General features: G+C 45.8%; 1 protein-coding gene across 1 annotated transcript; it reads right to left on the bottom strand.

Annotated features, from left to right (window-relative positions):
- Positions 1 to 702: 702 nt before the first annotated feature.
- On the bottom strand, positions 703 to 1935 carry rxfp3 (relaxin family peptide receptor 3; the record flags this gene model as incomplete). The annotated part of the gene is made up of 1 exon (XM_084159573.1): positions 703 to 1935. One exon carries the CDS (start codon positions 1933 to 1935, stop codon positions 703 to 705), a length of 1233 nt encoding a protein of 410 aa, XP_084015699.1.
- Positions 1936 to 11424: the final 9489 nt, after the last annotated feature.

The raw sequence follows: 11424 nt of genomic DNA, 5'->3' as shown, positions 1-11424 counted from the left end.
GTCACCGTTGCATTGTGGGAAATGTAGTATTGGTGCGTGTAAAAGATCTGCGGGCTGCCGGCTTGCTGCGGTCTGCGGGCCGGTTCTAATAATAAATCAAGATCATCCCAGGGGCCGTAAAAAACCTTCTCGCGGGCCGGATGTGGCCCGCGGGCCTTGACTCTGACATATGTGCCCTACAGGTTAGATCTAGCACAGTAATTCTAAAAAGGCAATGCAAGTCATTAGGGATGTAAAACTAATGAGCATGTGTAGGATTTATTTACCACATCAGTGTTGTAATCTACCAGGGAGGTGAATGTTAAGATTATCCTGGTCTTTATTTTGATGTGTCACATGTACATTAAAGCTACCATTTACAGACTGGCTGGTTTTACACATGAATGATTTGCGTCTAAATACATTTCGAACAGGGAAATACCTTTATTCAGTTGTAACACGGTTTAGTGGCAGTGAAAAAGGCATCTACAACACATTTCTGATAATGGCTAGACAAGTCTTTGCTTCAATCAGTCCGGAGCATGCCACTTCTCATTGATGATTAAAATTGACAAAATAGTGGTGATAGAAATTAATTAATACATCTATAAATATACATTGAATAAATACATCGATCAACACAATAATACATTCATTCAAATAATGCATTAATTTGAAATCGACTTGGTACAATAGACAGCTTGGCAAATGTATTAGGACAGGCTACGTACTGTTCGGGAGCATATCGTTTCTCCCATTGTAAATGACAACACCAGGTGGATAGAAAACCAAGGCTGGCTCTGCCGGACAGAGGGCTAACGGAACCAACGCATGCCCGTGCTCGTCCTGCTCCGGCTTGGTCATTGCCGTAAACGGTCTCATGTTGGTCACCGATGGAGACATTATTTGCCCAAAAAGTTTTTTCAAAGCCTTTCTGAACTCTCTTCTCATTAGACAATACAATATGGGGTTTAAACAGCTGTTGGAGTGCGCCAAACAGACAGATACTGGGAATACATATGCCTGCGTGGTGTAATATTCCCAACTAAAATGCACAACGTTGTGTTTTATAAGAATTCCCCACGCCGTTAGTGCCTGGTTGGGCAACCAACAGAGGAAAAATGACAGAACCACTATAGTCACAGATTTAGTCACTTTGGAGCGTCTTTTTGCGGTGGAGGTGTTCACGTTCTTGGATGTGATGAAGCGCAGCAGCAGCAGGTAGCAGACGGAGATTATCCCCAGCGGGATTAGAAACCCGATCAGTACCTTTTGGCTATGGTAAAGTCCAAGCCAGAATTGTGCGTCGACAGTGTCTGGAAATTTAACAAGACACAGTTCCTCGTTGGAGACAGTCGCAGTTGTGGAAAACACCGCATGGGGCAAAGCTGCGAATATAGCAGCAACCCATATGGCAATGCTCATAAAGCGCGCGGAGCAGCAGCGCGGACGGCGCCGCCTGCTATTGAGGGCAGATGCAACAGACCAGTACCGTGCCACACTCATAGCAGTCAGGAAAAACACACTTGCGTACATATTCATCGCTGTCACGTAAGACACTATCTTGCACATGGCTTTTCCAAAAAGCCAAGTGAAGTCCAAAGCGTTCTCTATTGCCCAAAAGGGAAGAGTTAATACAAACTGGAAATCAGTCACTGCTAAACTCGTCACGAAAAGGTTAATAGACGATTTTTTCCATGCTTGTTTAGACTTCATGAGGTATAAAACAAGGATGTTTCCTATCAACCCCAAGGCACAGACCACAGAGTAAATCACAGAGATTATTATTCTCAGGACGGCGGATCCATCCCCCACGAAATCAAAGGACTGGTTCGTTTCATTAAGCATGAAAGAGAAGTTCAACGCAGAAACAGGATAGAATCCGGAACCTTCCTCGATAAGTTTCCCCTGCATCTCCGACCTCAGCCCAGCACTGCTGCGATTAAGAAAATCCATTCCATGCTCTGCCAGTTGCCTAGGATGTTATGGGTATCCGAACTGTTGAGACGCACCAGCTGCAGCCTCGGCGGTCTCCCTCAATCCCATGGGTAGTGTTCTTGTTGCCTCTTGCCAACAAACAACAACCTGCTAGATGTAAAATCCACTTCGAAATGGTCGAAACCCGATCCCAGATGACAACTGACATAAAAGTAAAAGTGTTTTCATACATGTGCCCATTATCAAGTTTTGATAGAAAAAACTAAACTTACAATGATTCGTTTTTTTTATAAATACAATTTATCATGCGTAAAGTCGTGCGTAAAATCATATGGTGTGACTGGTTATATTATCAAGACAAAATTCAGGGACCCTGTAATATACTGTAACATGACTGGCAATTATCTGCCTGGGACGCGTCTTATTCAAGCGTCTTCGCGCGGATTGGACAATGTGCCTTTCACGCATGTGCACTTACGGTCCGCATTGCTGATTTCAGGCAGTTTATTTACTGTGCATGAGCGAGGATCTATCAAAATCAAATAGCTTCTCCTCTGCTCCCCACTACAGTAAACCTTTAATGGAACGACAAGGGAGTCCTAAACCATTTGAGCTCATGCATTAATCATAGACCCATGATTGGTATTACTCTTCCATTATTTATGGAGAGCTCTATATCATCTGCAAAACTTCAATATATAATAGCATTAAATGTGTGGTTTCAATTCCACTGCCACATTATCCACAGTTGTGTGAGAGAGCCATGCTTTCCAGTCAGATTTTCCACTAGGCTACAAATATTTTTCCCTCTTTTATCTAATTCTATTTATAAATGTATTTTTGTACAATCTCCGTCATCCACTGTAAATCACTTTCTGACAACTGTTGATGTAAAAGGACTTTATAATTGATTGATTGTGCAGTGAGAGAATAATATTATCATTGTCTTGATCATCCTCACCTGTTTTACACCTTGACACTGTATAATTAACACTAATGCTGCCAGCTGCTGTCAGTGTTAATTTGAAATTCCAGTTAAAGTATTGAATTCACTCATGAAGTGGAGAATTGATGTTTAATTCAATTCGATTTCAACAATCTCCAAGTCATGGAATTGGAATTGAGTTGGAATTAGACTGTTTGGACTGTTTGGATTGGAAATGAATTGGAATTGTAAAAACATTTAATCTTTGGAATTGAATTGAATTGGAATTCAATATTTGTACATTTCCAGCTAATGGAATTAATGCACGTAGTATCAATATTTAACTGCATGATTTATTTAAAATTATTTCAACTTGTATTTCTATATCTCCAGTATAGCTAAGTTGTCTGAATAGTGACATGATCAGCCTAAAAGCCTGAGGGAATTGAATTCAAATAGGAATTTGTGGAATTATTGGGGATAATATTGAAATGGGATTACATTCTTGGAATTTACCTAACAATGGAACTGAAACAGAGTAATTAAATTATCTCTGAATTCAAAGACTGACCTGGAATTTGAATTGAATTAAATTGAATTTACAAGGAGAGGGAATTGAATTAAAATTGAATTTGTGGAATTATCCCCAACATCGACTGCCGCACCTGAATACCTGCACTGTGCTGTATGTACATGGTACCACCTCCTATATTAGATACAACCTGTCACAATCTTACACCACCATGGTACATCACCTCACTCAGTTGGCAATCAAGGATTTCCTCTCACACATAATTCACATTCACTGCTTGTGTTATTCCCATAAATTCGGACCTCTCTTCTCTCTCGACTCTGTTCTCTACTCTCTGTCTCTGGTTTTGAAATGTTCCTGAGTATATGTCACCTGATAAGCAAGCGTGAGCACTGTACATATTTCCAAGTGCTCCAAGTCCTACTGTTATGTATGCAAGCATGACTGTAAGTCGCTTTGGATAAAAACGTCTGCTAATTGGCATATATGAATGAAAAGTCAATATTCAGATATACTAAAGTTTAATATTGTCACAGTTAGAGTCAGGAGAAATCCTATTCATGTATCTGATCACTTTACAGCCTTTAAAGTGGTGAATTTCTGAGATCGGGATCCTCATACAAGCATGTAGCTGGGAGGTCGACGCTCAATCTTGTGCATGATCTAAATGTCAACTCTCAAAGATACTGTATCAAGTTAAAGCTCGCTGCTGTTTGGGCAAGACACCAGAAGGTGGCACTCATCCGTTGACTACTTTTGCTGAAGAGACAAATTGAAGCTATTCAGCAAGTCTCTCCGTACAGGCATTAGTGTGCATGTAGAATGATCTGTGAGAATATTTATTTATTTATCTACTATAGTGAGAGTCTCTGGTAGTTGGGGTGAGCAAGGTTACACACATGGTTTTAAAAGGATTTTGAAATCTGATAATGTCATACAGTCTTGAAAAGGGAAGACATCAGATGCTGACAACAACCATACCATCTAAGGACATGTTTTAATCTTCCTTAAGACATGTCATGTTAACTGAGTCATTGCTATATAAAGATTAGTCTGTTATTTTTGTATTGGTGGTTTGTCCTCTCTGTGGTACTTTGAGCAGTGATGAAAAGTAAGAGATGAAAGGAGAAGAAAGCAATTGTTTTCAACAGAGAACTGTGCTTCGCTGGTGAAGCCTTTGAGCAGCATAGTGTGAAGCTACAGCATATTCACCTCTTAATGAAAAGCTTAAATATAGTCCCAGAGAGAGATCCTGTTCCTCAATGGTAGAAACACATGTTCAAAGGCTTTATCAAGACTCCCATCTCTCTCTTTCTCACACACACACACACCATCACACACCATCACACACCATCACACACACACACACACACACACACACACACACACACACACACACACACACACACACACACACACACACACACACACACACACACACACACACACACACACACACACACACACACACACATACACGCACACACACTGCAATCCCAACAGACGGGTTTGAAAGGCATTGTCTAGGTGTGAGTGCTTCACTTGAAGGGCTGCCTGTTATCGTTTACTGTCTCCTCCTTGAGAATGGCCTCTGTCACTGTCACCTAGCAACCTCTGTCACATACTCTTGAGGAATTGCACCTTAAAATACGTCACTTTGCTTCAATTGTACCAGCTTGCTTTGAAAACACATATTCAGCTGACAGATGACAGCTGGACACCACCATGTTTTTACAATTATTTCAGTGAGAGACTTGGAAGTGAAAAAGCAATATAACAACTTTGTTAGAGTTGAATAGAGTGCTTTCCCTGCTGTTTTCAACTACATTGTGTGTGTGAGGTATTTCACATCCAAACTATAATATTAGTTATACCCTAGAGGTAGCTAGCTTTTCCTTTTTTAATTTTTCCCTTTTTCCAATTTGTTATATTTAGTTAGAAATTAAGTACAGTATTTGGCAGTAGTGAAGAAAAAGTCTAAATGAAGGTTAAGGTGATACTGCACAGGTATCAATTCATGGTCAATTAATTCAGACTATTCTATTTTTGGTTACCTCAAGGCTAATGGATGGCCATGGTAATAGGGTTGGTCAGAGTAGGAGCTGTGTTTGATGGGCTTTTAAACGTGTCTCTTGTCTTCCACCTTACAGACGTTGGACCGTTTTCCTTTGCGTTCTTGCCTTGGGGAAAATGTGTGGGAAGAATACATACAGTAGCCTCATCTGTGTTATTTGTGTACAGTTTCTTATGAGGTGTAATGCCCTGTGCTGTCATTATCAATAGGAAAAACAGTAAGAGAAAGATAATGTGAATGTATTGTGTAGTGTATTGTACACTCTTAGTTTATTTTTGTCTATCATCTTCAACTCAGAAGTGGGGAAGGGGGTTGTTATCCACAAGTTATTTATACACACAACATAGTCCCTATACCTTGTTTGAACAGTAAAACTCACACTCTGAACTGGTGATCTGAATTCACATTGTCATATGGTTGTGCTCTTGGTCCCAGGTCATCTGACATGTTTTTATGTCTAACAGCAACTTTAACATTTGTCCCTTCAATAATTAATGAGGAGTTGCAGTCGGCTATCTTCATCTTTTATAAAGGTGTCATGAATCCCGCTTCCTGAGTCTGTTTTTGCCTGACTTGCCTGTTTTCTGTCTTGGAGTCTGTTTCCTGAGATTCCTGAACGCACCCTGTCTGGTTGCCGGGCGACGAGGCTAGGCGGGAGATCTCTCGATTACCCGCACCTGCATCTCATCAGCTATCTGCACACCTGGTCCTGATCATCACCTCTCCACTTCATAAGCTCTGACCTGACATCCATTCCCTGCCGGATCGTTAGCCATGAACAGTATGTTGTGTCAGCGTATCAGCCTCAAGTTTACTAGAGTTAGTTTTGTTGTTCTGTACTTTTTGCTTGCCGTGTACTCACCTCTGTTTACTCTGTCTACAGTCATTCTCCCGGAACATTCACCCCACGCCTGCCTGGTCGTCGTGGCTTCTGTGACACCATTGGATCTGCCTATTCACTCCCACCAACTCACCTCCGCTGCCCGCTCCGTCTCCTGGATTATTCTGCTTCCACATTTGAGTCTGTAAATAAATACTCACCTTCGTTCTACTCACCTTGTCCTGGTCTGCTTCTGGGTTCTGCTTTAGAGTATCGTGACAGAACGATCCGGCCAAGGATGAACCCAGCGGACCTGGACTCCGTTCGCCATGCCATTACCCATCAGGAGAAGATGTTGGGACAACACAGCACGGCGCTACAGGAGATAGCGTTTTCGGTTCGGAACTTTTCTGCTAGTCTGACGAGTATCCAGGCTCAGCTCAGTTTGCCGGCGGATCATCCACCACCTGCTTCACCCCTCTCACCTGCCGCTTCTGGAGCTGTTTCCTTCCGTGAGCCCAAGGTTCCGACGCCAGATAAGTACGAAGGGGATTTGGGAAGATGCCGTTCATTTCTTATGCAGTGTGGATTAGTGTTTGATCTGCAGCCCCACTCTTACGTCACAGACAAGGCTAGGATAGCTTTTGCTATTGAACTGCTGCGTGGAAAAGCTCTGGAGTGGGCTTCAGCCATATGGGAACGACAGGACACCTGCATGGCGTCATACCAGGAGTTCACGGCAGAGATGAGGAAGCTTTTTGACCATCCAGTCCGAGGTAAGGACGCAGCTAAGCGTTTGTTCTCTCTTCGCCAAGGAGCTCGCAGTGTGGCAGACTTTGTTATCGAATTCAGGACCTTGGCTGTGGAGAGTGGGTGGAATGAGGAGTCACTACAAGCGTTTTTTTCATCAGGAGTTGTCGGTGCAGGATGAGCTGATCTCCTATCCAGAGCCTAGTGACCTGGACAGTTTGGTAGCATTATCTATTCGGGTGGATAACAGAGTCCGAGAGAGAAGGAGGGTGAAGCAATGGGGCCCGTCCAATCAATCAGCTATTCGGTTACCATTCGGGTCAGGAAGTGGACCAGAACGAGTCGATCATTATTCACCACACAGGAGTAGTGGAGAGGTCCTGCCTCCAGATCCTGAAACCATGCAAGTGGGGCGACACGGGTTAACCAAGGAGGAGCGCCAACGTAGATGTGAGACCAACAGCTGCCTCTACTGTGGTAGCTCGGGACATTACATTTCCGCTTGTCCCCAGAGCCTGTTAAACTGCCCGGCTCGCTAAGTTTGGGAGGACTTTTAGCGAGCCAGTTTCAACCTCTCAATAGCCCTGTCAGACCCCGTTTTCCTGCAACCCTCATGAACAAGAATCAGAGTTTAGCGATTAACACTTTTATCGATTCAGGTGCCGATGGCAGCTTTATTGATGCCGACTTGGTGGAACAGCTGGGGCTTTCCAAGGAGCGATTACCGGAAGCCATTGAAGCTACCACTCTGAACAACAGTGGTCTGGCACGTATCACTATGAGGACTGAACCTGTTAAGATGCTGTTGTCAGAGAATCATTCAGAGGTTATTTCCTTCTTCATTCTGCCTTCTCCCCATGTTCCTCTGGTTCTTGGATACCCCTGGCTGAGAGAACACAATCCCACGTTTGATTGGGTGACTAGCAAGATAACTAGTTGGAGCATTGAATGTCATGCTAACTGCCTTAAGACTGCCTGTTCCCATTCTGTTCCCAGTCAGGTCATTGATTCTACCCCCCCAGATTTGTCCCTGGTTCCTGAAACATATCACAATTTGGGTGAAGTGTTCAGTAAGCAGAAGGCTCTGCCACTTCCTCCCCACCGACCATATGATTGTGCCATTAACCTGTTCCCTGGAGCTGCCTATCCCAAAGGATGGTTATACAGTATCTCTCGACCTGAACGTGAAGCTTTGGAGACCTACATAAAGGAGTCTCTAGCTGCTGGTCTCATTCGTCCCTCGTCATCACCCCTGGGGGCAGGATTCTTTTTTTGTGAGTAAGAAGGGTGGCTCTCTTTGACCTTGTATTAATTATCGGGGTTTGAATGATATTACGGTCAAGAACAAGTATCCCCTGCCCTTGATGAGCTCTGCTTTCGACTCCTTACAGGGTGCTACTGTGTTCACTAAGCTGGATCTACGCAATGCGTATCATCTGGTCCGGATCAGAGAGGGGGACGAGTGGTTGACTGGTTTCAATACACCGATGGGTCATTTCGAGTATCAGGTGATGCCATTTGGACTGACCAATGCTCCAGCAGTGTTCCAGAGTATGGTGAATGACGTCCTGAGAGATATGATCAGTCTTTTTGTGTTCGTGTACCTGGATGACATTCTTATCTTCTCTAAGGAGCTTTCCAGCCACGTCCAGCATGTCAAGCAGGTTCTGCAGCAATTGTTGGAGAACCGCCTGTTTGCGAAGGCAGAGAAGTGTGAATTTCACGCCCACACTATATCCTTCCTTGGGTACATCATCTCCAGGGGAGAGATTAAGATGGACCAAGAGAAGGTTAGGGTGGTTCTGGATTTATCCCAGCCCGGTACGAGATTGCAGCTCCAGAGGTTTCTGGGGTTTGCGAATTTCTATCGTAGATTTATCCGTGATTACAGCCGTGTGGCCGCTCCATTAACTGCCCTGACTTCTAGTACCAGAACCTTCTGTTGGAGTCCTGAGGCAGACCGAGCATTTCTGGATTTGAAGAGTCGATTCACCAACACCCCGATTCTCTCTCAACCTGACACTGCCCGTCAGTTTGTCGTTGAAGTGGATGCGTCTGATGTGGGGGTTGGCGCCATCCTGTCCCAGCGACGCTCCACTGACGGTAAATTCCATCCCTGCGCCTTCTACTCTCGTCGTCTTTCGTCTGCGGAGAGGAACTACGATGTGGGTAATCGGGAGCTTCTCGCAGTGAAACTTGCCTTAGAGGAGTGGCGCCACTGGTTGGAGGGGGCGGAGCAACCGTTTATTGTCTGGACTGACCACAATAATCTTGATTACCTGCAATCGGCTAGATGTCTCAACTTCCGTCAGGCCAGGTGGGCTTTGTTTTTTGGACGCTTTAATTTTTCCCTGACGTTCAGATCTGGGTCTAAGAACGGCAAGGCGGCCACCTTGTCCCGGATGTTCTCCAAGATGGAGGAGAGTGGGGCCAAGACTGAGACGATTCTTCCCCGGAACTTTGTCGTGGGAGCAGTTACGTGGAGGATTGAGGAGGAGGTTATGACGGCCCTTCGGACACAGCCGGTCCCGGTAACTGTCCACCCGGTCGGTTGTTTGTGCCAGAGTCTGTCCGTTCTGCTGTCCTCCAATGGTCCCACGCCAGCAAGATGGCTTGTCACCCTGGCGTGGCTCGGACTATGGCGTTACTACACAGACGATTTTGGTGGCCTGCCATGGGAGAAGATACCCGGAGGTTTGTTGCTGCCTGTCCAGTTTGTGCGCAGAATAAAAGTGTTAATCGGCCCAGCTCTGGACTTCTTCACCACCTACCTATTCCCCGGCGACCATGGTCGCATCTGGCCCTGGACTTTGTCACTGGGTTGCCCTCTTCTGAGGGGAACACGGTCATTCTGACTATTGTGGACAGATTCAGCAAGTTCGCCCACTTTGTGCCCATCTCCAAGCTTCCCTCTGCCTCTGAGATGTCCGAGATCCTGGTTAGGGAGGTTTTCAGGGTCCACGGGTTGCCCAGTGACATAGTTTCTGACTGTGGTCCTCAGTTTACCTCTACTGTCTGGAAATCCTTCTGTTTGGCCATTGGAGCTACAGTCAGTCTCACATCTGGATTTCACCCCCAATCTAATGGTCAGGCGGAGAGAGCCAACCAGAAGATGGAATCCACGCTGCGCTGCCTTGTCTCCTCCAACCCCACCTCTTGGGTCTCTCAGTTGCCATGGGTCGAGTATGCCCACAATACTCTCCCTACATCTGCCACTGGGATGTCTCCCTTCCAGTGCCTGTACGGCTACCAACCTCCCTTGTTTCCTTCTCAGGAGAAGGATCTCTCGGTTCCCTCTGTCCAGGCCCACATTCGTCGTTGCCACCGGACCTGGCATCGGGCCAGAAAGGCCCTCCTTAGAGTTTCTGACCGGTATCAGCTCCAGGCGAATCGTCGCCGTATTCCAGCCCCCGCTTATGCCATCGGAGATAAGGTCTGGTTGGCTACACGGGATCTTCCTCTGCGGACTGAGTCGAAGAAACTGTCACCGAAGTTCATTGGTCCGTTTGTGGTGGAGAGAGTGATTTAATCCTGTTGTGGTTCGACTCAAGTTGCCTAGAACGCTCAGAGTCCATCCCACCTTTCATGTCTCCTGCCTCAAGCCTGTTCTCCTCAGTCCTCTGCTGCCCCCTCCGCCTCCTCCTCCTCCTCGGATGATCGGAGGTGGTCCTGTCTACATGGTGCGCCGCATCATGGATTCCAGATGTCGGGGTTTCCAGTATCTCGTGGACTGGGAGGGGTATGGTCCTGAGGAGAGGAGTTGGATTCTTCGGCGTCAGATCCTTGATGCTGACCTCCTTCGTGACTTCTACCGCCTCCATCCTGGCGCTCCGGGTAGTCCGCCCGGTGGCGTTCGTCGGAGGGGGGGTACTGTCATGAATCCCGCTTCCTGAGTCTGTTGCCTGTTTCCTGAGGTTCCTGAACGCACCCTGTCTGGTTGCTGGGCGACGAGGCTAGGCGGGAGATCTCTCGATTACCTGCATCTCATCAGCTATCTGCACACCTGGTCCTGATCATCACCTCTCCACTTCATAAGCTCTGACCTGACATCCATTCCCTGCCGGATCGTTAGCCTTGAACAGTATGTTGTGTCAGTGTATCAGCCTCAAGTTTACTAGAGTTAGTTTTGTTGTTCTGTACTTTTTGCTTGCCGTGTACTCACCTCTGTTTACTCGGTCTACAGTCATTCTCCCGGAACATTCACCCCACGCCTGCCTGGTCGTCAGTGGCTTCTATGACACCATTGGATCTGCCTATTCACTCCCACCAACTCACATCCGCTGGACGCTCCGTCTCCTGGATTATTCTGCTTCCACATTTGAGTCTGTAAATAAATACTCACCTTCGTTCTACTCACCTTGTCCTGGTCTGCTTCTGGGTTCTGCTTTAGAGTATCGTGACAAAAG

The sequence above is a fragment of the Coregonus lavaretus genome (genome assembly GCF_964263955.1).
Source record: "Coregonus lavaretus genome assembly, chromosome: 4".
Lineage (NCBI taxonomy): Eukaryota > Metazoa > Chordata > Actinopteri > Salmoniformes > Salmonidae > Coregonus > Coregonus lavaretus.
Note: the sequence above shows the minus strand (reverse complement) of the source record. Positions and strands in the feature narration are given on the sequence as shown.